This window comes from Anolis sagrei, chromosome Y (assembly GCF_037176765.1).
Source record: "Anolis sagrei isolate rAnoSag1 chromosome Y, rAnoSag1.mat, whole genome shotgun sequence".
NCBI classification, from domain to species: Eukaryota; Metazoa; Chordata; class Lepidosauria; order Squamata; family Dactyloidae; genus Anolis; species Anolis sagrei.
In genome coordinates this window covers 10,990,609-11,017,003 of record NC_090035.1, presented here as the reverse complement: position 1 = coordinate 11,017,003, position 26,395 = coordinate 10,990,609, and the positions used below count along the sequence as shown (strand labels likewise).

At 44.4% G+C, this 26,395-nt stretch overlaps 1 protein-coding gene across 1 annotated transcript; it reads right to left on the bottom strand.

Moving 5' to 3' along the window:
* Positions 1-4,039: 4,039 nt before the first annotated feature.
* Positions 4,040-25,472, bottom strand: LOC132782132 (cytochrome P450 2W1-like). The gene is made up of 9 exons (XM_060786828.2): positions 25,091-25,472; positions 21,456-21,618; positions 14,078-14,227; positions 12,804-12,961; positions 12,388-12,564; positions 9,569-9,710; positions 8,970-9,154; positions 7,674-7,815; positions 4,040-6,676 (listed from the first exon to the last, which is right to left on the bottom strand). Exons 1-9 carry the CDS (start codon positions 25,286-25,288, stop codon positions 6,489-6,491), a joined length of 1,503 nt encoding a protein of 500 aa, XP_060642811.2. The 5' UTR covers positions 25,289-25,472; the 3' UTR covers positions 4,040-6,488.
* Positions 25,473-26,395: the final 923 nt, after the last annotated feature.

Here is a 26,395-nt window from a genome sequence, read left to right as displayed (position 1 = left end):
ATCTGCAGTTTGGCAAGACAGATTTGGAAGGTGATGTGGTTTCCATTGGACTTTTTTTTAGTGAGGTTGGATAACCATTGCGCTAGGCCTTAGTTGTGCATTCCTATACTGACAGAGAGCTGGACTAGATTATCTTTGGGGCTCCCTTTCCATTCTGCCACTTTCCAATCAGAGAGGATGGTGACTTGGCAGCAGCTTTCCTTCTCAGTGTGTTGGAATAATATTGCCCAGCCTGGTCTACACGTTGAAGTCCATACAATCTGAATAATTCAAGGTTGAGAAATACGGACCTACAGCCTGTGGCTTAATTCTCCTCTTTTACAACCTTCACTTTGTAAAAGCAAATTAATCCAAAATTAAACGAGACTCTCACCAGCACAGAAATTATTCTTTGGAGATTAAGCCCTTTCTGTCTCAGATTGCAGTCTCTCGATCTGTTTGAGTGGAACGTCTATGAGATTGCAGTTAAACACATATAGATGATCCTAGATTGGATAAAGACTGTTTAGCAGAAGACAAGCAAAACTTGTCCCTGGGTTGTTGTAGGTTTTTTGAGCTGTATGGCCGTGTTCCAGAAGCATTCTCTCTTGACGTTTCGCCTGAATCTGTAGCAAGCATCCTCAGAGGTTGTGAAACCTCACAACCTCTGAGGATGCTTGCTACAGATGCAGGCAAAATGTCAGGAGATAATGCTTCTGAAACATGGCAATACAGCCCAAAAAACCTACAACAACCCAGTGATTCTGGCCATGAAAGTCTTTGACAATAGTAAAACTTGTTCCTACTTTAACATCTAAGCTCTGTAAGAAGCCTGATGCCATCTAGTGGAGAGGGGCCCAAAGCAGTGCTAATTCCCTGGCATTTTTAGCATGATACATACACAACCTGAAATAGCAATATGACCTTAAAAGGTGGAACAACTCCTTCTTGCAGTTTAAACACACCATCTCCCTTTTCCTTACAAGCAGAAGTGTGCATTTCCCCACAAAAGTCATGTAGGGATTTTTCCGGCAAGCCAGATATTGATTATAAAGGACTCCCACAAAAGTGGGAACATGACAAATATCTTTATCTGTGTGTACAAGGCGGAAGTGAGGTCCCTTCCAATGCCATGAGCTTATTGGGACAAGGGGCAAGAATAATGGCACCTGGTGATTCAGCGCAGCGTTTTCTGAGCTCATCTCAATACCTTTAAAGGAAAGCCTCATTGAGGAAAAGAGCCCCATAATCCCCAGACACACCTTTCCTGGGTCATCGAGGGAGAGGCTGTGAACACAGAGCAAGCAAATCATAGATGTCTCATCACAGTGTGGGCCGGAAATGGACTTTTGACTGTACAGATCAACCAACAATCCTTGTGTGGCTATAAAGTGGGAGGATTATTAACACGCTGCTCTTTGGAACATGTCAAGGGTTGGGCCGGTGCCACTTTCCTCATAACAATGTTATCGTGGAGCTGGTAGCTTCCACCTGACTTAGTCAAACACCGAGTTGCAATACGTATCTTTACATTTCTCACGGCTGCCGAGGATCAGCTCATAAAGCAGAAAGCTAAAGGATTCTTGCCCCAATATCCCTGTTAGTGGAATCAGCTGAGATATTCATAATGATGCCAGTTTCCCTTCTTGCCCCAAACAGAATGCAGTTTTTGAGGGTTATCCGAAAAGTAAGGTTACAAGATTTTTATTAAATACAAAGAATGAATATATTTTAATAAAAATTATATGGATTGTAGCATAGGTTTACATTATCTTCCCACATAATCACCATTCAATTCAATACATTTTGTCATCCGTGGGATGAGTTTTTGATGCCTGTGTCATAGAAGTTTTCCTCCACCTTTTTTAGCCAGTTCGTCACTTCGATTTTCACCTCATCGTCGGAAAAGTGTTTTCCACCCAGGTGTTCCTTCAATTTAGTGAACAGATGATAGTCGCTGGATGTGAGATCAGGGCTGTGAAAGGGGTGGCTTAAAACATCCCAACCAAATGAAGTCATATTTATTTATTTATTTATTTATTTATCGCGCTTCTACCCCGCCCTTCTCAACCCCCGAGGGGGGACTCAGGGAGGCTTACAAAAGGCACAATTTGATGCCAACACAATAACAGATAAAAATAAAACATATATAAACAGTAATTAAAACAATTAAAACAATCCATTATGCATCATACATCAAAATCCATAAAACCAATCTAATGCTCAATGATTGCCAGCTCAGAGTCCATAAATTCAATTCCACATTGTCAAGTCCATCAGTTCTAGTCGTTCCTTGTCCTTTGTCTATCTGCCAGATTACCCAAAGACCTGGTCCCAAATCCATGTTTTTAATTTCCTTCTAAAAGAGAGGAGGGATGTTGATGACCTAATTTCCCCGGGGAGTGAATTCCACAGGTGAGGGGCCACCACTGAGAAGGCCCTGCTCCTCGTCCCCACCAACCTCACTTGTGATAGAGGTGGGGCCGAGAGCAGGGCCTCCCCAGAAGATCTTAAACTCCGAGGCGGGACATAGAAGGAGATACGTTCGGACAGATACGCTGGGCCGGGACCGTATAGGGTTTTGTAGGTCAAAACCAGCACTTTGAATTGTGCTCGGAACTGGATAGGCAGCCAGTGGAGCTGACCTAACAGAGGGGTGGTATGCTCCCTGTATGACGCTCTGGTGAGTAATCTGGTTGCTAACAGCTCTTGTCTTGCATGCATGGTGTGCGGATGCGCATTGTCATGAAGGAGACAGTCTCCCACCGTCAGCATCCCACGACGTTTGTTTTGGATGGCTCTGTGAAGTTTCTTCATGGTCTCACAATATATTCCGTACCCATTTTGACACATGTTGTCTTGACATTGCATCCTCTTCATAAACAGAAATGATTTCACGATGAATCGCAGCGGTGTTCATGCCCTTAGAATGAACTGGCTACCGATCAGTTTCCGAGCACAATTCAAAGTGCTGGTTTTTAACCTTTAAAGCCCGAAACGGTTCTGGCCCAGACTACCTGTCCGAAGTTATCTCCTGCCATGAACCATCAAGAAGTTTAAGATCTTCAGGAGAGGCTTTGCTCTCGATCCCACCACTATCGCAAATACGGTTGATGGGGATGAGAGACAGGGCCTTCTCAGCAGTGGCCCCCCGCCTATGGAACACCCTCCCTAGAGATATCAGATTGGCCACCTCACTCTTGTCTTTTAGAAGGAAAATCAAGACCTGGTTATGGGACCAAGCGTTTGACCAGTCAGCAACAAGTGGAAGAAGACCACACAACTTATGGCAATGAATTGACCAGACTGGTTTTTGGATTTTGATTTTAATGGATGTGTCTTAATTAATTGTTTTAATTGTTGTTTTAATTTTTAAAACAACAATTATGATGCTAGCATCATATGATGCTTTTGTTAGGCTGCCCTGAGTCCCCTTCGGGGGGAGAAGGGCGGGGTAAATATAGGAAATAAATAGGTAACGTATTACAGCGTGAACTTCGCACTTGGAGGGAAACGGAATAAGGGCGCTCATCTCTAATCTTCACAATGCCAGTCAATAAGCTGCTGACGACTGGCATTGCTCGTTTACTTCCGCTAGCTTCCTGCTACATGGCAGTGATACCAACTTCCCCAGCGAAAATTCCCCACGAGAGCTACATGTCTTTTAGCCTTACTTTTCGGATAACCCTCATAGATGGAAAAATGGCGCAGGGAAAGGCACAAGGGGTCCTGGGATAAGACCCGACCAAATCAAACCTGGATTACAACCTAAATTACCAGACACTTGAAGGCTGGCACTCCATTATGGACACCATTTTCCTTTTTGATTGACCTTTTTGAGGTGCTGCTGAAATTGGTATTCTCTTCTGTCCTCCGCAACAACCAAAGCCTTCCTTCCTTCCTAGACTTAAGGCACATTCTCTGAGATTAACTGGGACTACAGGCATACCTCAAGTTACAAACATCCAATCTACGAATGACTCCTTGTTAAGAACGGAGTTGAGACCACAGGAAATAAAAAAAATCTATCCCTCGGAAGGGAAATTCACTCCTGGAAGAGTTAACATGGGGAAAAAGTGTCTCAACTGAAGCTTTATTGCCAATCCTTGTTTCTACAACAAGATGAATTTTCCAAAATCCAATTCTCCCGGGGACAGAAAGTGATGTAGAATCTTCTAAACAGGGCCACAGACAGCAAAACAACACCTTAGAAGTGTTCACCCTCCCTTAGGCTATCCAAAGCTAAAAAATATGCATTTTGGCTGGAGTTACACTTTAAATTTGACTTGCATACAATTCAATTTAAGAACAAATCTACAGAACCTATCTTGTTCGTTCAGTCACTTCTGACTCTTCAGGACTTCCTGGACCAGCCCAGGCCACAGCTCTCTGTCAGCCGTGGCCACCCCCAGCCCCTTCAAGGTCAAGCCAGTCACTTGACCTTGAAGATGGATGGATACTATCCATCCATTTTGTCCTCGGTCTGCCCCTCTTCCTTTTTCCTTCCATTTTCCTAGCATTATTCTCTTCTCCAAGCTTTCTTGTCTTCTCATTATGTGGCCAAAGTACTTTAACTTTGCCTCTAATATCTTTCCCTCCAGTGAGCAGTCAGGCTTTATTTCCTGAAGTATGGACTGGTTGGATCTTCTTGCGGTCCAAGGCACTCTCAGGCTTTTCCTCCAACACCACAGCTCAAAATCATCTCTCTTCCTTCACTCAGCTTTCCTTATGGTCCAATTCTTGCATCCATAGGTTACTATGGGGAATACCATGGCTTTAACTATGAGGATCTTCATTGCCAGTGTGATTTTTCTACTCTTCACTATTTTATTGAGATTGGTCATTGCTCTTCCTTCACTCAGCCTTCCTTATGGTCTAATTCTTGCATCCATGGGTTACTACGGGGAATACCATTGCTTTAACTATGTGGATCTTCATTGCCAGTGTGATGTCTCTACATGGGGACTGACTGTATAATCTAAGTAAGCCACAGCGGCAAGATTCAAGCTTGCTTTTCATTTAAAGGATGGGCGACCTGGAAGTCTTTCATTCATAGGGTTGTCATGGGTCAAAGTCTACTTGACATTGGTCAACAACAACATAAATGTACGTGGCATTTTATCCCCAACTTTTCCTTGTTTCTTTGATATGTCCATTACTATGTCACCCATACTGAAATATCCCTCCACTGAAAACATTGGCAGGAACTCTTGACAGAGGAAGAATTCAAGTCGGGTGCATAGAACTGTACAACTCTTCAGAACCAAACACAACAATTAACATTTGAGGTGGGGGTTTTGTTCCATGAAAGAGACCATTTCCAGTAACTTTAACAAACACAAGCTTGAATTTTGTTTAAAAAAGCAAAGAAGAAGCACTACAAGGTGATAAACTGCTTCCGCAACATGGGCACATATAGATTTGTTTGATAATATTGCAGGAAAGTACCATCACAACTCTTAAAAACAAAAGCTTAATAGAAATATATAAAAGAAGTGTCCCATAAACAGCACTTTGCAGATAAAAGGAAGCCAAGAGGCTCTTCTGTATAAAAGGAGGGTATGTGTTACATATGTGGCACCACATATGTTTCAAAAAGTATTTGAAACAATGTTATATGTTCACAACATAGGATTCCATCACCATTTTTACTGTCTCTCTACCCTTCTGACTCGTGATATTGATAAAGTCCTTTAGCTGTAGTCTGAATTTAATCTATTTGAATAATTTATTAACTTGTTTTACTTGTCCATACTTCATTTTTTTAAATATCAGGAGCAACTTGAGAAACTGCAAGTCGCTTCTGGTGTGAGAGAACTGGCCGTCTGCAAGGACGTTGTCCAGGGGACACCCAGATGTTTTGATGTTTTATCATTCTTGTGGGAGACTTCTCTCATGTCCCCGCATGGGGAGCTGGAGTTGACAGAGGGAGCTCATCCACACTTTCCCCAGACTCGAACCTCCAACCTGTCTGTATTCAGTTCTGCCGGCACGAGAGTTTAACCCATTGTGCCATCAGGGGCTCCTATTGGTGTGATGTCCTGGGATCCTTGGATATCCCAGGACATCATACAAGGGGAAAGAGATAGAAAAATATAGTAATAATTCAATAGTATATAAGTCAACACAATCCCTGACACTGGTTTAATGTCCATCAGAAGTAGGCCAGAAAAGAATAGACCTGGAGTACAGATTTCCAGGAAGAGATAATTGCCTTATTGGAGACGTTTTGAGCAAGTAGTCAGAGTTGAGAAAGGATGGACCTTTATCTAATCTGTAACTATGCCCTAATTATGAACAACTCCCCTGTTACAACTGGAATTATGTTTCCATCAGATCAGAGGGGTTGAGCAAGGAAATGCTCATCAATACCGGATTTTGGCTAGCGATAATAAAAGACAGGCAAGACGCTCTGTCAGAATCCGCCCTTATTATAACGGGCGTTTACATCTTGCTCCGTGCAGATATGTTGGTGGGGAGATGAGATGCTTGCACTTGGACCCTCCGGTCTATTCCTGGGGGATGGCACAGGTGGTGTAGGGCTTCGGCCGCCGGGTGAAGGCCGGCTCAAAAGTGAGGTCCAAGTCTGCCTCAGTCATCCCGGGAGGAGGCCGGAAGGTGAACTTCTGGAGCAGCCCCACAAAGAAAATGAAGATCTCCATCCGGGCCAAGCTCTCCCCGGCACAATTCCTTCGGCCTGCAGGGACCACAAAATTGTTGGAACTCAACCACATCCTGCACAAGTTTATAGTCCTCATCAAGGAAATAGATAGGCAGCTGAGTTAGTTGGCAAAGAAAGCTCTTCCCCATTTTCTCTGCCTCTCTCTTTTTCTCTCCTGTGACTTCCTGTTTGTTAGAATGATATTTCTGAGGGACATCCCTCTATTTATTCAGTTTCCAGATCCTACGGCAAACCTCTACGTCCTCCATTTTGTGCTCCTATGAGCATGGAGAGAGACAGGATGTCTCCAGAGAGAGAGAGAGAGAGAGAGAGAGATGGATAGCTAGCCCCTAACTTTCCAATATAGATTTGTAGTTCTTTCAGTAAAGTATTTTGTAACTTTTCAAGTTTGACTGTGCTCTTTAATTGCTGAAGCTTATTTGCTCTACTGCAGTGGTTCCCAACCTGTGGTCCATGGACCACCAGTGGTCCACAAGAACACAAATATGGTCTGCGACCTCACCATTACTACACTGTTGCCTCGAAACCATGCGGACATGAGAGCGACTGCTCTTGTGAAACCCTCTTATAGTGCTAACTGGGATGTCAGGAGGGGAGAAGCTGGCTACCCATGAAAGATTAGTACTACCACATCTGCTCTTGATGGTTTTCTGTGGGCAAGCAGATGGTGACTATTGGATAGCATATATTCTGTATCAGAAACTAGAGCTGATGTGGTCTATCCAATGCAATTTTCTGAATCAGCACCCCAAATAACCAAACAGACTCTAAAGTTGACCAAAAATGGATTCGTAACCCTTTTGGTACTAATGTTGGAGAGTGGCCCCTGGTCAAAGTGGTCCCTGGTCAAAAAAAAAAGGTTGGGAAACAGTGCTCTTCTGCCATGCGCTAAAAGATTCTGTTCTGCTCAAACTCTCTCTCCAAACATTTGGAGACTGAAGACAAACGTTATGGGAAGGTGAGGAGACCAATACAATTCCTAGCTTTGTTCTTGAGCAGTGGTTCTGCTTACCTATTGAGAAAGGAACAAAGGCTTCTTTCGCCACAAAGTTTCCTGCAGCATCCAGAAAGTGGTTGGGGTTAAACTTGTGCGGGGTTTCCCACTGTGTTTCGTCATAAAGCACTGACGTGAGAGAAGGGATCACCATCGTGCCCTAAAAGACGGACAGAAGACTGAGGTCACAAGGTGGGAAAAGCCGGTACAAAAAGAAAGAAATTGGGTTCTTTAAAAGACTAGAGCTCCCAGATTCCCTTGAGCCAATGACCATGATGGCTGAGGGATCCAGGGCATTGTAGATTCACAAAAATGTAATTTCTTCAAACTATGATTTCCACTTTCCACAATCCTTAAGACAGGAAGGGGAGAGAGCGGATGAGCTCCCTCTATCAGCTCCAGCTCCTCATGCCCCTGGGCAACGTCCTTGTAGACGGTCAATTCTCTCACACCAGAAACTACTTGCAGTTTCTCAAGTCGCTTCTGACATGACAAAAAATAATTCAGAAAAATAATATTTTTTCAGCTTGGGGGTGGGCAGAACACAGTTTTTAATCATGTAAGGAGCAACTTGAGAACATATTGCAAGTAACTTCTGGTGTGAGAGCATTGGCTGTCTACAGAGACATTGCCCAGGGGATGCCTGGATGTGTTACCATTCTTCTGGGAGGCTTCTCTCATGTCCCCGCAAGCTAGAGCTGACAGCTCAACCCATCTCAAACCAGCAACCTTCAGGTCAGCAGTCCAGCTTGCAAAAGGGTTTAACCCATTGCACTACTGTGACTCATAACAGAACACATTTAAATACCTCTATAAAATCACATATTAAAGCAACCACAAAAGCATATGGGTATGATAACATATTAAAATTCCTGAGACAAAAACACAGTAAACATAGGAGTGTTGTAGGTTTTTCAGGCTGTATGTTCCAGATGCATTCTCTCCTGATGTTTCACCTGCATCTGTGGCAAGCATCCTCAGAGATTGTGAGGTTTTGGGAGAGAATGCTTCTAGAACATGGCCAAACAGCCTGAAAAACCTACAACAACCCAGTGATTCCAGCCATGAAAGCCTTCGACAATATAGTAAACAAAAATATATGAAATCTAAACAATGGCATTCTGCTATATTAACCTGGCTCAGCTCAACGATCTTGGAGGAGGCCCTTCTTTTTGTCCCACTACCTTCTCCACGTTGTTTGCTGTGTACAAGGGAGACAGGGCCTTCTTGGTGGCTTCACTTTGGAACTTGCTCCCTAGAGTGCTTATTGGTACTTGAAATGCTTCTATAGGTATATATTCAAGACACTTGTACCTTGGGAATGAAGTAGCCTCGGAAGTGCGTGTCCACAGCGGTGCAGCGCGGGAACTGTAGAACAACGGAAGAGAACCTCTGAACCTCATGGATCACGGCCAAGGTGAAGGGCATGCGCTTCCTGTCTTCGTAGGTAGGGACGCGCTCTGAGCCAAGGACCCTCTTGACTTCCTCCTGCACCTTCCCTGCAACAGGAATCCTTTGGCAATGAGGGCTTTGAAAAGAAAGCCAAGCCTAACATCCTCCAACCCCTCTATGTAAACATGGGTCTGCATGTATTCATAGTACAATGGTGCAAATAATAAAACAATAATAATTGAAAAGATTTCTGCTGTGAGTTATTTAATTAGATAGCTAGGCCCTGCTAACCTTCCTACCTAGTATGTAGTTCGTTGAATAAAGACTTTTATAATTTTTAAAGCCTGAATCTGCTCCTGTATTGCTTCAGCCCTGTCGCTCTACTGCTGGCACTAAAAGCTTCAGATCTGCTGAACTGCTGTTACTGACGTTCTTGCTGCTTTAGTTTGGTAGTTTTGAATGTCTTTGTTTTGGAAATAACTCCTCAACAAACTTGCCTCAGGAGAAAAAAATAAGCTTACGTTGAATCTCAGAGTATTTCATCATCATCAGAATGGCCCATTGCATTGTGGTGGCCGTGGTCTCTGTCCCAGCCATGACGAGGTCAAGGATTGATGCTTTTATGTTGGCATCATAGAACATTTTCTTGGATTCGCTTTTTTCCTAAGATGAAGAAACAGAAGATGTAAACACTACCGTCTGACTTGGCCACAGTGGTCCACGCTCTGGTTACATCCCGTTTAGACTACTGCAACGCTCTCTACGTGGGGTTGCCTCTGAAGACTGCTCGGAAGCTTCAATCAGTCCAATGCGCGGCAGCCAGATTGCTAACAGGAGCAGGGTACAGAGACCATACGACCCCTCTGTTACGCCAGCTCCACTGGCTGCCTATCAGCTTCCGGGCACAATTCAAAGTGCTGGTGTTGACCTATAAAGCCCTAAACGGCTCCGGCCCAGTTTACCTGTCCGAACGGATTCTCCCCTATGAACCATCAAGGCTACTAAGATCTTCTGGGGGGGCCCTGCTCTCGGTCCCACCACCTTCACAATCGAGGTTGGTGGGGATGAGGGACAGGGCCTTCTCTGTGGTGGCTCCCCGGCTTTGGAACTCCCTCCCACTAGAGGTTAGATCTGCCCCCTCCCTCCTGACGTTCAGGAAATCACTAAAAACATGGCTCTGGAGGGCGGCATTCGAAGACTGAACCTAGAACCTTCCCTGTGATGACCTATGATGAACTGTGACTATGAATATGATTTTGACTATGACTGGATTGACGATTTGGCATATTGTAATGATGTAATGATGATGTTTTTATTGTACAGAGTTGTACTATTTTAATATGTATTGACCTGTAATTGTTGTTTTATATGATTGTATTTGATATGCACTGTAAACCGACCAGAGTCCCTCGCCGAGGTTGAGAAGGCCGGTATAGAAATCTTCTAAATAAATAAATAAATAAATAAATAATGATGGTAGTCTGGATTTCTTCAAAATGGCAAAGAACATCAAAGCATAATAGAATAGCAAGAGGATGAAGTACTTGTTAGTGAAAACTACCCTAAAATATAGCAGAGCATCCTCAAATCAAACAGGATACAAAAAGTTGAGCATCAGCTCACTAGTGAGCAGAGCGTGAAGTGCTGTTGTTTGTGGCTGTAAAGATTTCAGAGCTTAGGAAGCAAACATGTAAAGTCCAATCTTAAAAAAACACACATAAAAGGTTTATTTACAACTAGCTGTCCCCTGCCAGGCGTTGCTGTGGCCCAGTCTGTTGATCTGGAAAATAAAGTAATGAGAAAGTGTTGGTTTCTAATATATGTAATTTCTTTCTGCTTGTGGGTAAACAGTATTTGATTACGTTTTCTTGCCCTGGTGAAGGGAGTTGGACTGGGTGGCCTTAAATATTTTCTATTGGTCATGGGGGTTCTGTGTGGGAAGTTTGCCCCAATTCTATCATTCATGGGCTTCAGAATGCTCTTTGATTCTAGGTGAACTATAAATCCCAGTAACTACAACTCCCAAATGTCAAGGTCTATTTCCTCCAAGCTCCATCTGTGTTCCTAGTTGGGCATATGCAATATCCGTGCAAAGTTTGGTCCAGATCCATCATTGTTTGAGTCCACACTGCTCTCTGGATGTAGGTGTACTACAACTTCCAAACTCAAGGTCAATGGCCACCAAACCTGTGTAGTGTTTTCTGTTGGTCATGGGAGTCCTGCGTGTCACCTTTGGTTCAATTCCATCATTGGTGGAGTTCAGAATGCTCTTTGATTGTAAGTGAACTATAAATCCCAAGAACTACAACTCCCAAATGACAAAATCAAAAATTTTTGAGTGAAGGACATACATTGGGTTGTTAGGTGTATGTTGTCCAAATTTGGCGTCAATTTGCCCACTGGTTTTTGAGTTCTGTTAATTCCACAAACGAACATTACATTTTTATTTATATAGATAATAAGAAATAACTGTATTTCTTAATAATAAGAACTTATTTATTTATTTCATATCAAAAGCATTGAATAAATTAGTATAAAACTAATAAAAATAGAAGGAGCGTTTTTTGACCAAAAACGGGCAACAGCAATGGCATTGTCTGTAGCCTCCAACAATTCTTCCTCTGTACATGAGGCAGGGCATAGTGGACAAGCATACAGATCCGGAGTTGTCTGTCCTGCTCCACAGTCACACAAAGTGTGGGATTCTTTTAGGTAGTGCCATTTTGCCAGGTTGTCTTTTGATCTGCCCACTCCGCTTCTGTGTCTGAGCTACTCTAACACCCATCTCTTCTAAGTTTTCAAGAGAGGGGAAAACTCAATCATTACATCTCTCCCAAAACCCAATCAGAGAGAGATCTCAAAGAACACAGCAAATTCAGTAGTAGAAAAGTATCCATTTTAAACAAGGGCTACCCTTAGTCTATTCTAAACTAGCTAAACTGTTCCTCATTGAGGACTTGGGACTTGAGCAGTGTGGGGTTGAATTCCAACAGTACTAACTGGACGACACTAAAAAAATGTACTTTTGCCTGAGCCTACCGTTAAAATTCTGTTCCCTATTTACCTCTCGTTAAAGTTTTAACTAGCAATTCTTTCTCTATCTCATACAAACTTGCTGAATTCAGCTTGGGACGTGGTCTACTTGCCCTGCAGGACTCATTAGGATGCATCCAAAATGGCAACTATAAACAGCACAGGGTCCTTCCACACAGCCCTATATCCCAGAATATCAAGGCAGAAAATCCCACAATATCTGCTTTGAACTGGTTTATCTGAGTCCATACTCAGATATTCTGGGATATAGGGCTGTGTGGAAGAGCTCCCAGATGCAAGAATATACCTCTTCCTTCTGTCTGAACAGAAGTCCGTCAATGTAGCTCCCCATGGAGTTCTCACTGACACTTTGCTTGGCGACCTGGATGTATTTGTGCAGAATGGCATTGGTTTCTCCAATTTTCCTCAATATCATCTTGTGTGGTTTCAGTAGGAATCCAAGGTATGGGAAGGCGTTGAAAACCTAGAAAAGGAAACGGAGAAATATACCCAAGGTAAATGGACATATAAGGTAAAGAAGAGTTAGTACTGACATGGAGTTCTTGCCAGAATGGCATTTGAATCCAATTGCGTAGAGCAGGACTGAAAGAACCTGACCGTCAATACCACCTTTTACTGCTTCCAATAGTGTTTCAAGGATTTTAATGCAGGGATTGTCTAAATGATACGGAGCCAAGACAAACTATTGGAAGGACCACCTACGTGCAAAAACGGCTTTCCCAAAAGGGTCATCACTTCGTCAATGAGTCCCAGGAAAGTGACAAAGGTCGGGTCAGCATAGTCAAACCTGTCTCCAAACAGGACAATGAAGGTGATGTTTGTTGGGGCACCAATGAAAGCCTTTAATGGAAACTGTTCACCTAGAAACAAGAAAGGGAACAACAAAAGTGGTATTTGATGGAATTCTTGTTTTGTGGGTCCAAGTTGTTTCTGATTTACAGCAGGGTTTTGCTGGCAGCATTTCTTCAAAAAGTATCTAGAATCATAGAGTTGGAAGAGACCCCAAGGGCCATCCACTCCAACCCCTTCTATCAGGCAGGAAGACACCATCTGACCCCTCCCGAAACATGGCCATCCGGCCATAGATAGGATAGACAGGCAGAAATGAAGAAGATATATTGTAGAGTTCTTGAGCTGGGAGACACCCCAAGGGTCATCCAGTCCAACCCCTTCTGCCAGGCAGGAAGACACAGTCTAAGCATTCCTGACAGATGGCCATCCAGCTATCGATAGACAATCATGGATATGATAGTTATGATCACGAGAGGGAGATAGATAGATAGATAGATAGATAGATGACTGAGAGAGGTAGATATGAAAGATATATAATAGAATCCTAGAGATGGAAGAGACCTCAAGGGTCATCCAGTCCAGTTCCCTGCCAGGCAGCTTCCTCTAAGGCTGAGACAGTGTAACCTGCCCAGGGTTACCAAGTGGTGAAATGAGGATTGGAACCCCAGACTCTGATGTCCAGCACTCAAACGACTACATCACATCAGTATTTATTTTTAAAAGGTGTCATTGGCAGGATATATTCAGAAATGATTACCATTATCTTCTTCTAAGAAACCAAGTTTGGTTCTGAATCCAAGGCTTAAGTGTGGACTCAAAGTTAATCCCAGAGTCCTAATCCACTGCCGAAAGCATTGCACTGTTTATTTATTAAGAGCATTTCTATCCTGTCCTTCTCGCCTCCAAAGAGGGACTCAGGACAGCTACCAACAGGCACCATTCGGTGCCAAACAATAAAACAAACATAATATACAATTAAACTGCAGTAAAAACTATTATGGATACATTAAAGTAGTTCAAACAACAATGGAGTTTTATTGGACGTACTTCCTCGAAGGAAGTTTGCCACTGCCTTCCTCTGAAGCCAAGAGAATGTGGCCTATTCCTGAGAGGAGATTCAATCACAACTACTGCCTTTGACATATAAATGGTGTGGATGACAGACAGCATGAGAACTGCATCACCTTTATGAGAGCTGATCATCTCAATCAGGAAGTGGAGCTCTTCCTGAATCTTCCTCTCCATTAGGTTCTTCCCCATCCCGAGCTCCCGCATGCAGGCCAAGGTGAAGCGGCGGATGGTTTTCCACAAATCCCCATCAGAGAAGAATATGCCTGAGGAACGCATCAACACACTCAATAAGCAATGATAATCAACCCTTACCACCTTCCCATGGTGATGTACAAATAGTTGACCCATTAAAACTAATTAAAACTCAACTTAGCCCTGACACATTCCATCCTTAGTTAAAAGCTTTCTGTAATAGGAATGTCTTTATCCATTTCAGAAACTCAGTAGAGACGGGGCAGCTCTTAGTTCTTCCAGAAGGGAGTTCCAAAGTGCTGATGCCTGTACTGAGGAGCCTACCCTGGTCCTGCTGAAGCGCATCTTAGAAAGGGTCTGTTCCGTCTTCCAGGAGCTTGGTTTGCGTTGTCCCTTAGTTGCTTGAAATAGCATCCCTTTGTATTTCCCTCAGGGTTGCTACAGTCTTAGCAGCATCCTAATAGTCAAACATTAACAGAGGCTGGAAGCCAGCCTGCAAGCTTTTTGCAGCTATTGGTTTAAAAAAGTATCCTTTTGGTCTAGAGACCGCCCTTTTTCCTGAGGATGAGATCTCCATTTTGGAAAAGCTCTCCTGCTTTTTTTTTAGTATAGAAAAAACCTCAGATGTGCTGGTGGCCAAGCTAGGCAGCTTGGACAAGCCATTGTGAGTACGGTTGAGGTTGAGGTTACCCTCTCGCCTTTGAAACTGGTGCTGAGCTCAGATAGAGAAAGACTTGCTCTTTCTAAAGGACCTTAGCTCAGCTCTGGGGCAGGGGATATCTCAGGATTTCTCTGCCACTGAGAGAGGCTCCATTACTTCATCTCCAAAACTAATCTTGAGCTTAGATAGGGGAAGACCTGCTCTTTCTGAAAGATAACAGCTCAGGGTTAGGGTAAAAGATCCCAGGATTTTTCTACCATTGGGGAAAAGTTAACTCGGTAACTGAAGGAAAAAAGGAAAGAAAGAACATCGACATGTTTCCCAAATTGTTTGTGTTTGTAACTTCATCAAGCTGTGACAATTCGGTCAAGGACTTTGAAAAATAAATGTTCTGTTGATGTTCCAATCTGGACTGGCCTCAGTTCCTTGAGAAAGGCACCCGCGGTTCACCCAGATAAAGAGAGAAGCACATCTTAGTTTTAATTTTATAGTGTCTGGGTGTGATGGCACAGGGTCCTAGTGGAGATAGGGGTCTCCCTGCTTGACTTCAACACTCGCCCTAGTAAATATAGGGGGACACGGTGTTTCAGGTAGTCTTGGCCGAAGCCATATAGGGCTTTATAAGTAAGAATCAGCACCTTGAATTGAGCCCGGAAACAAAGCTGTCTCAGGAAATGGAAGGTTGCTTACCTGTAACCGTAGTTTCCCTAGTGGTATGCTGTGAATCCGCACTAATGGTAACCTTCTGCGCATGCGCGACATAGCTCGGAAATCTTCAGTTAAAATTTTGAAAAGGACGGCGGTTGGCCCCGCGCACACTCCCCATGCTGCTATAAATAGCCCGCGGAAGGCTAACCGCCTCAGTTCTCTTCGGCCGCAAAAGCTGCTCAAAGAGGAGGCATGACAAACTGCGGGGAGGATGGGCGGGGCCGTGCGGATTCACAGCATACCACTAGGGAAACTACGGTTACAGGTAAGCAACCTTCCATTTTCCCTGCGTGGCTATGCTGTGAATGCGCACTAATGGTAATAGACTAGCAAGCTACTCACCGTGGCTGGTGGGTGTCATGCCACCGCAGAAAAAAGCACAGCTCGACCAAAAGACGCATCCTTTTTCGATGTCAAGTCTAGCTTGTAATGTGTCACAAATGTCATTGGCGTTGACCACGTGGCTGCACGACAGATAGCTTCTAATGGCACACCCTTCATAAAAGCCGTAGACGTGGATTGTGCCCTTGTTGAATGGCCTCTGATTCCAAGCGGGAGTTCCCGTCCCGACTTCTGATATGCTAACTTGATAACTGATACAAGCCAAGCCGATAGTCTTTGCGAGGATACGGGGAGACCCAAAGTGTCTTGGCGATATTTAATAAACAGCCTAGGTGTTTTTCTTATGTCTTTAGTCCGATCAAGATAAAAAGCAATGGCTCTACGTACATCTAACAAATGGAGCTTCCGTTCCAGTGGAGAGGAAGGCTCTTGGAAAAAAGCTGGTAACACAAGTTCCTGGGACATATGGAAGTTAGATGTTACCTTGGGCAAGAACGAGATGTCCGTGCGCAGCACCACCTTGTCTTTATGGAGACGGAGATACGGCGGGTCCACTCTGAGAGCGCACAGCTCACTCACCCGTCTGGCCGACGTGATCGCCACCAAAAAGGAAACTTTCCATGTCAAGTGCGACAGTTGGCACGTAGCCATCGGTTCATATGGAGGACCCTGGAGAGATTCCAACACTAATTCCAGACACCACGACGGGGCGACAGGGTTAACCACTGGCCTCATATTCCCCATCCCTTTTAGGAAAAGTTTAATGTAGTAGTCTGTAAAAAGAGATGGTTGGCCCTGCTTCCTTCTGTACCACGACACTGCGGCCAAGTAGCACTTTACTGATGACAGTGTATACCCTGAGTCCATTAAAGACCCAAGAAATTCTAGCACCTCTGTTATTGGTGCCGTAACTGGATCTTTCCCTCTTGATTCTACAAATTCCCTGAAGCGCTTCACCTTGTATGCGTATGAGCGCTTAGTAGATGGTTTTTGAGCCACATCCAACACTTCCTTTACTTTTTCAGACAATCCATTGGTTATCCCTGGAGCAGTATCCTCCACGCCGTCAACTTCAAGGTGTGGACATCGGGATAGAGCACTTTGCCCCTCTGTGTTGTTAGGAGGTCCGTTCTGGCCGGCAGACGCTTGAATACACCCTGCGACATTTCCAAAAGTGCCGCGAACCATGGTTGCCGAGGCCACCATGGCGCAATTAGAATGCAGTTGCTCCTGTCCTGTCGCAGCTTCGTGATTACCTTGAGCAACAGGGGGAACGGGGGAAAAGCATACAGATAGTCCTCTGTCCATCCCATAATAAAGGCGTCCCCCAGACAACCCTGGTCGTAGTCGGGTTGCTTGCGTGCACAATACTTGTGACACTTCGTGTTCTCCTGGGACGCGAAGAGATCTATGCTCGGTGTCCCCCATGCATTGAAGAGAAGATTCAATTCGTCCTGATTGAGGGACCATTCGTGGACTGACAGAGGAGACCTGCTGAGCCCATCCGCCAGTACATTTTCTTTCCCTGGCAGGTGAACTGCCACTAAGTGTATGTTCCTGGCCACACACCACTCCCAAATTTGAATTGTTTGGTCTATCAGCTCTCTTGACCTGGTACCCCCTTGTTTGTTTATATAAAACATTGTGGTAGTGTTGTCTGTCACCACCTGCACCACCTGACCTAGCAGAGCATGTTCGAAAGACTTTAGGGCCTTCTCTACTGCCATAAGCTCCAGCACATTGATGTGTAACAGTGCTTCCTCGGGAGACCATACGCCTTGGGCGGTGAGTCCCTCGAAATGCGCCCCCCAACCATGCAAGGAGGAATCGGTGGTGATGACCCTTGATGATTCGGGGATTTGGAAGGGGTGGCCTGCCATTACGTTGGCAGGATCTGACCACCACTCGAGGGATTGCTTGATCACCGAAGGCATTTCCAATTTTGTATGGGGCTTGTCTATTCCAGACTTGTGGGCACTCAGAAACCATAAGAGGAGATATAGCCTGCTTATCTAAGAGTTTATTAACTTCCTCCAATAAGGGAGGTGACTCTGGGGTAGACTTCACATTGCCCAACGGGGGCAAGGATACAAATTCCATAGCATAACCAACACTAATAACTTGCAGAACCCACTTATCGGTAGTAATAGAACTCCAAACATGCCTAAACGGCCTTAACCTGTCAAAAAATACCACCCTTTGATTTGAGGATGTAGCAACTGATACATCTGCCCCACATAGCAATGTTTGCCTCAGGGTCCCAGATACATCGGGAACATCAAAGACGACGCTTTTGGTTCCCGCCGGACCTTGCCTTAGTGTTATATGGTTGATATCTTGCCCTTGCATTATAATTTTGCCTCCTATTAGGCTGAAATTTTGTATTAGAATTCTTAAATCCCGAATTATTAACATATCCAGCAAAATAACTTTTACGGTAGGTATTCGCTGGTTGATGCCAGCGTTGCCTTTGCTGGTAACTAGGCTGCCATGGATATTCATACTTGGCCGCCTGCATAACCTCTCTAGAATGCTTGATCTTTTCATCTGTGGTGGGATCAAATAGGCCTTCCTCAGTCATAGGGAGGTCCTCGGCCAAAGATCGGCTGTCCTCAGATAAAGAGGAAGCTCGAAGCCAAGCATGACGTCGGATAGCGGTAGCCGTGGCTAGCAGTTTACCGGCGGATTCCGCCATATGCTTCCCAATATCCTTTTGAAACTTAGAGAGGGGTATAGCCTCGTTGAGGAATGCCCTAGGATATCGTCTCTCCTCTAATGGTAGCTTTTCAATGAATGGTGCCAACTTTTTCCATAGAAAACTTTGGTAACCACTAAGGTAAGTTACATAATGAGCAATTCTAGTGAATAACCCAGCCGATACGTGGACCTTTTTCCCTAACGAATCTATCTTCCTGCCCTCCTTATCAGGGGGAGAGACCGAATATTTTTTTGGCTTTTTGGATTTAGCTGCCTCTGCAACCACGGTGTTAGGAGCAGAAGGACGGGCTATCCACTTTGCTGTGGATAAATCAACCTTATAAAGAATGTCTACCCTTCTAGGGATGGCAGGAACGATAGAAGGGGACATATCAGGAATTTTAGTCAACTTTAATAAATATGGCAATGTTGGGAGAATAGCAGACGATGGATTGTCCTGCTCCTCCGATGGAAACATTGGGTCTTCAACTGTTGATGATGTCTTTGGGATTGCAATGTCCAGGGCAGTTATCATCCTCCCAATCAATTGCATAAACTTATTATAGTCATCTGATCGACCTGCAGACAGCTCCATGTCCTTTTCATCCTTAGGCATCTCATCCACCTCCTCAGAGGCATCTGTATCAATAGCATTGTCCCCATCCAAATTAGCACAACGGTGACGTTGCATCACATTCACATCCAAGGGCAGAGCGCCCGAAAGTGGGTGCCCCATGTCTCCTCTCACAGGCTGGAGGCGCTGATCCGCTGCCTTGTCCCTTCTATCTCGCATTGGCTGTCTGTTAGTTTTATTTACTAGAGGAGATGGAAGGTTGTCATCTCCGTAGAAAACAATCTCCCCATTGGGAGTCACTTTATAAAGCCCCGCTTGTGGGGGGGGGGGTATTCATCTATCTTTCTTCTTCCCCCATAATAAGAGGATCTCGAAGATGCCACTGAAAAGGCTCTTTCCAGTCTTGCTCTCCGACGTTTCCTCACTGAACAGGAGGAATCCGAACATGATGAATCAGAGCCACTGGAGCCCGATCTATCCCCTCGCGCCGCTCTTATCTTCCGCGCGCGCGAAGGTGCACGCGACCGGCGCCGAGCCTGCTCAATAGGGGCATTCCCTGCTACAGCCGATGTCGACGGCTCAGCTGGGCAAGCCCCGCGTTGTTCCTCCTCCCTTTCGCCCGATAGGGATGGAGGAGGGGCCGGTGCCGAGAGCATCGGCATCGGGGGCGTGGTTTCACTCCTCTGAGTTGCCTCCCGCGCACGCGCGAGGCGTGGCTTCGCCGATGCCGACTCCCCATCCTTCTGCAAGGCACGCTCGTGGCGTGGCTGAGCTGGCGGAGGCTCTGGCCTGGCTTCCGCCGCGACTGGAGAGGGCTCCTCTCCCTTCTCCACCAGCTGAGCGAGCCAAGCCGCTCCTTCAGGGAGACCGGGCTTCTTTTTTACAGAAAGGACGGGCGCTTTCATTTTCTCGACGTTCTTGGTTTTTTTGGACTTCTTCAGAGTCTTCAGTGGTAAGTTTTGATCTGACTGCGCACGGTCGCCATTATGGCGATCCTCGGTTGGAGGAAGGAGAGCACGGTCATATAACGCTGCCTTTAATTTAATCTCCCTATTCTTCCGTGTCTGAGGGGTAAAAGACTGGCAAATGACGCAGCTCTGAGTCAAATGCCCCTCACCCAGACACGCGATACATAAATCATGGGCATCATTGTCTGGAAAGTTTGAAGGGCAAGCACTGCAACGCTTGAATCCCTTCGTTTGAGACATTTTGAAATAAATTTCCAGACTCTAGCCTCAGTACTCTTCAATTCAAAACCGAGCTGTTAGCGTTTTAGCGCGGATGAAGAGAACTGAGGCGGTTAGCCTTCCGCGGGCTATTTATAGCAGCATGGGGAGTGTGCGCGGGGCCAACCGCCGTCCTTTTCAAAATTTTAACTGAAGATTTCCGAGCTATGTCGCGCATGCGCAGAAGGTTACCATTAGTGCGGATTCACAGCATAGCCACGCAGGGAAACAATGTGGTATGCTCCCTGAGACCAGGTCCAGTTAAAAGTCTGGCTGCAGATCTTTGAACAAACTGTAGTTTCCAAACACTTTTCAATGGCTGACCTACATAGAGCACGTTGCAATAGTCCAATCTTGATGCAAACACTGTGTACCACCATGGCCAGGTCTGATCTCTCCAGGAACGGGCACAACTGGAGCACAAGCTTTAACTATGCGAAGACTGACCTAGACATTGCGGCCACCTCGGCCTCTAGGTTTAAGGCAGAGTCCAGGACCACCCCCAAACTGCAAACCTGAGATTTCAGGGTGTGTGTAATCCCATCCAGCTGAGATTATAACCCTATTTCTGGACTGATCTTCTGTGAGACCAGCAGTCCCTCTGTCTTGTCTGGATTAAGTTTCAGCTTGTTCACCCTCATCCAGTCATTCTCTGCCCCCAAACAAAAGGTTCAGGTGCAGAACTGCTTCCTTGGCATCAGGTGAAAAGAAGTAGTAGAGTTGGGCATCATCTGCATACAGATGGTACTGAACCCCAAAACTCTGGATGATCTCTCCCAGCAGCTTCAGGTAGATGTTAAATAACATCAGGGATAGCGATGAGCCCTGCAGGACTCCATAGCTCAGTGGCCATGAGGTCGAGAAGGACTCTCCTAAGTCAAACAAAACAAACTGGAAAACACTGTCATAAGATGACACGAAAATAGCAGAAGCAACACTGAAATAGTAATATTAATGACAGCATAACAGCAAAGCTGGGAAAGTTGGGGGGGGGGCATGCTCACTCTTTCTCCCCTGGCTTCTTTAAATGACCCTCTATAGCACAGTTGAAGCACAATCCCAAGAGAGGACCAGTTCCATGCTGCTGTTACCATTTCCATGTTGGATGTGGTAGAAGATGGGGATGTAGGGCCTGTTTATGAACTCGTTGTCTTTGCTCAGAAGGGCCTCCTTCACGGCCTCATGGCCAACCAGCACCACGACTTTCCGTGAACCAAAGTGGAGTGTGTAGACTGGACCATACGTTTTGGAAAGCTGCAATGGAAAGCACCAATGCTATGGCATACAACAGTAGACCTGGTGTTTTCTAAAAGCAGAGGATAGAAACCATGTGATCCTATGGGCCAGGCTATAGTACAGCTGGTAAATCACCACCACCAGTAACAAGATCTACCAACTGAAAGGTTGCAGGTTCGAAGCCTGGGTTGGAGTGAGCACCTGACAGTCAGCTCAGTTCACTGTTTACCTAAGCACTGTTTACCTTAGAGCTGTAAGAAGAGAAATTAGGTACCGCTAAAAAGTGGGGCAGGTATTTTACAACAACATAAAAGAAAAAACCAGAAAATGCCGGTGACCAAACAGAAGGAGGAAGTCCTAATGGCTCCTCATCATAGAGGACGAAGTGACAGCGTCCCCCTGTGGCTCGATTTGAGCACAACCTCCAAAGGTGCCAAAAAGCTAGACATCGACACAACATACCTTTCTGTCTATTCTATCCTGTTTGTCCAAACGGTATTGGAGGTTTGCCGTGTATGTGTACTGTGATCCGCCCTGAGTCCCCTTGGGGAGATAGGGTGGAATATAATGAGACGCTAGTGAGTTGTTTATTGATGTTTATTGATGGTTATTGATGTTAATTGCTTAGTGTGTTGTTGTGTTAATTGTTTTTTAAATGGCTGTATGATGTTTGCATTGAATTTTTGCCACTGCTTGTTGTTAACCGCTCTGAGTCGCCTAATGGCTGAGAAGAGCGGTATACAAATAAATAAATAAATAAATAAATATAAATAATGTGTTAGTGTTGTTGTTGTTATTATTATCATCCTCCAGATGCTCTAGGACAGTGGCTTTCAACCTTTTCCAAGTCACAGTCCCATTTCATAGGGTTACTTGCAACCCCAACACATTAAAAATAGGCTTTTTAATACGGTAAATGCAAACACATCAAAATTAGATTTTAGTATAATATAATTAGAAATAATGTTAACTTATGAAATATTTAATGCAGTGATGGAAACTGTAACTCATGAACAAGCTTAAAAATTCCCAGTTCGAGTTTTCGTTAATGCCATTGGGTTTTCAATTGGAAAAGCGTTGAAAATCTGCTCTCACAAAAATATGTAGAAACAAAGGGGAATAAAACTTGAAAAACAAGCATGGTGACATTCGTATATGACCGATACATAGCACACCAGAACTGAGTCAGAAGTTTTCATCAAATAAGCTGCATGCAGAGGAATTGTTCTGCAGATCCAAGAATTCATCTTGTACTTCATTGAGGATGCTGGCGACATCAAAGGAAGCATGAATGCATAACTTCTAACCATCCTGAATTGTCAAAGTCAGTCCTGATTGATCCTGAGATTAAGCAAAGACCACCGGCTGATTTGTAGTGCCCCAGATGGCCACAAGAGGACACCAAAATAGTTTCTGAAATATTGTGTACTATACTGTTATTTTGGTTTATGATACTTCGCAGTCATGATACAATAATTCCTAGCATACTCCAACTAGTATATGAGAAGGAATGGAGCTGGAGGAAGACAGAGATATAGTGACCAATGCTGCAATTCTAGGAGAGAGAAAAAACGGTGCTGCAAATGCTGCCTTTTCCCAAAGCCATCACAACCTTAATTTCTGACTTAAGCCAACCCTAAAACGGACACTATCATGGGGTTTTCTTAGCAAGAGTTCATCAGAGGGTTTGTGCTTCCCATTCTCTGAGACTGAGAGAATAGGACTTGCCCAGTGGGTTTCCCAGCTGAGTGGAGATTGAACCTTTATCTTCACAATCACAGTCCTACACCCAAACCACATCAACTTTCTAGTGTCTAGATCAGACATGGGCAAACTTGGGCCCTCCAGGTGTTTTGGACTTTAACTCACAATTCCTAACAGGCTCAGGCCCATTCCTTTCCCCCTTCAGCCACTTAAGCAGCTGAGGGGGAAAAGGAAGGGCCCTGAGGCTGTTAGGAATTGTGGGAGTTGGAGTCCAAAACACCTGGAGGGCCCAAGTTTGCCCATGCCTGGACTAGATCACGAGAGGTCATGGTGCCGTCTATTCTGCTTTCATCAATCCTCAGCTGGAATACTAACCCTGTGTCCAATTGTGGGCACCACAGTTTAAGAGATATTGATTGTAAATTGGAAGTGGTCCAGAGAAAGGCAAATAAATGATCAAAGACCACGCGTCTCTCTGAGAAGCAGCTTAAAGAGATGGGGATGTTTAGCCTGCAGAAGAGAAGGTTGAGAGGAGACATGATCACTACGTTTGAGTATCTGAAAGGCTGTCATAAGGAAGAGGGAGCAGGCTTGTTTTCTGCTGCCCTGGAGACTAGGACTCAAATGAGAGGAAAGGAGATTCTACCTCAACATTTCCTGAGCTGTTCAGCAGGGGAACTCTCTGCCTCAGAGTTCTGTGCAAGCTCCTTCTTTGGAGGCTTTTTAAACAGAAGCTGGATGGCCATCTGTTGTGGGTGCTTTCATTCTCCTTTTCCTGCCTTGCAGAATGGGATTGAACCAGATGACTCTTCTTCTTCTATGCTACTGTTAAAACTACAGCTATCTTATGCTCCTTTTGGATGAAAATGGGACATATACTAAAATACCGTAGGTTTAATGTTGTCATTTAGGATTAGATGCAACCGGAAATTAGGGAACTCTCGATACAGTTGAAGGTTGCTACACAATATCATGTTTGGCTTGATCCAGAGGTTTAGCTGCAACAATCTGCATTATTTTAATGCTACAGCAAGAGTACACACAGGTTTACTCTCAAGCTGAGTATGCATATGGCTACTGATGTCTGTCTGTCTGTCTGTCTGTCTGTCTGTCTGTCTGTCTATCAATCAATCAATCATCTGCCTATTTGTATCTATGTATCTGTGTATCATCTATCTATCTATCTATCTATCTATCTATCTATCTATCTATCTATCTATCCCTATCTCTATCTATCTATCTATCTATCTATCTATCTATCTATCTATCTCTCTGTGTGTATGCCCTTCAAATAAGAATTCTGGCCCTGTGAAACTATCAAAGCTACCAGGTAGCAACACCTTAAGGCTCCAGGAATAAAACTGTAGGAAGGGTTTTGGGGTCAGAAGAAAAGGGAGCAAACAAAGTGACTGAGGGAATGCAAACACTGCAAACAGAAGAGTCCCTATATCATGAGAAAGGTAAGATAAAAATAACATAAATCAATTTTTAAAAATCTAGGTGTGAATACTTTCTGTGGTCTCCTCCTCTGAAACGCTCACTGGAGAAAAGTTTTATTTGGAGAAACAAAATGCTATCCACATGATGCACACATTCCACAGCTAGCCCACTCCCCTGCTCAAATGTCCCACATGGCTCAAGGAATTTAGCATATTAATATGTACACTGACATCACGATGAGGGGAAACAATATCCAGAAGTTGTATTGGGGAAAATGACATAAGTCATCCATGCTAAAAACAGAGGGGCTGTAAAGCAGAATTCACCTCCGCCCCATACTCCTTACCTTTATAAATGATACATCTTGCCTTTTAATGTCCAGCAAATGCAAGTTGCCAATGATGGGGAGTGCAGGAGGACCAGGAGGCATGTGCAGAGAAGACTTCCCAGGGCTGCGGAAAAACCAGAAGGTCACCAAAAGCAGCAACACAAGCAGCAAAACCATGGTCCCTGAGCTAGAAAGTGCCGAAGCCCAAGGAGCCATGTTGAGCCAAGTTTTAATGGAGTGGAAGGAAAGGATCCAATGCAATGGGCGCTGAAGAGATTGTGCTCATTCTATGCGTGCTTTGCCTCCCCACATTGTTAGGCATTGCATAATCTAAAAGATCTATATCCGCTCCTCTTTAGCACACCTCCCTCAAGCTAAGAGGGCAGATCTTCTCCAAATGTTCATAGACAAATCATGTTGTCACTTGAAGAAGGGGCTGGCCGCGTTTTTGGAAATTTAGTCAGTTACTAGAAATTTGTACTGGAAGCCCTATTTTGGAGGGAAGAATTTGGAAAAACAAATTTCAAAGGGTTGTCTAAGAAAACCCTCTGAAATTCGTGGTGTTAATAGGTAACTTGAAGGCACACAAACACACCTTTTGAAGAGGAAATCAAGAGATTAGATTCACTTTCCAAGGGAAGTGAAGGAATATATCACACAGGTCTATTTTTCTATGGCAATTCCACTGTTTAAGCAAACAGAAACACGCACTTTTGGGAACAATCTCTTTCACGTCTCAGTTCAATTGTGCAACGCTGACATGTTATTGATGTGACTTCCCTGTGTCTCTCTACCCATATTTGTCCTAGGCGGTGTGCACATACTGGGTTTCCCCCATTTTTCTTTATTTTCCTCTCTATTTTGTCAAAGTTGCACTTTTGTACAATTTTGACATTGTTGGAGGACATTCCTCTGCTTTGCAATAACGAAATAGCCGAAGGAAATTATTGCACAGGGAGAAGCAACGGAACCACAAAACTGGACTCTTTGACAGGTTTTTCTTGTTAATGAGGCAATCCAATCATGATCCAAGCTAAATGGGAATACGGGGCAATCCCATATCACCAGTATTTTTTATCGTGCTGCAATTGTGCTTTAGCAGCATTGTGTGATAAATCCCACAATCTCTAATGACAAACTAGATGATAGTGGTGAATCCCACTACTTCTTATAAAGAACTCACAGCACTTCATTCATCGATGGTATCTCTGGGCAGTATCCAAAATGCAGACATAACCTGAGGAAAAACATTCTGAACAGAGATCAACAAAATTTTAAAATAAAAGTAATGGTGATTACCACCAGAGGCTCAAACAGGCATTT

What these genes read in the sequence shown, in the direction of transcription:
- LOC132782132 (XM_060786828.2), bottom strand. Translation starts at nt 25,288, where the DNA reads ATGGCTCCTTGGGCTTCGGCACTTTCTAGCTCAGGGACCATGGTTTTG. An exon ending in AAGATGTATCATTTATAAAG is followed by an intron (nt 21,619 to 25,090) that starts GTAAGGAGTATG and finishes TTTCCATTGCAG; the next exon opens with CTTTCCAAAACGTATGGTCC. An exon ending in GAGGCTACTTCATTCCCAAG is followed by an intron (nt 7,816 to 8,969) that starts GTACAAGTGTCT and finishes TCCGTCTTTTAG; the next exon opens with GGCACGATGGTGATCCCTTC.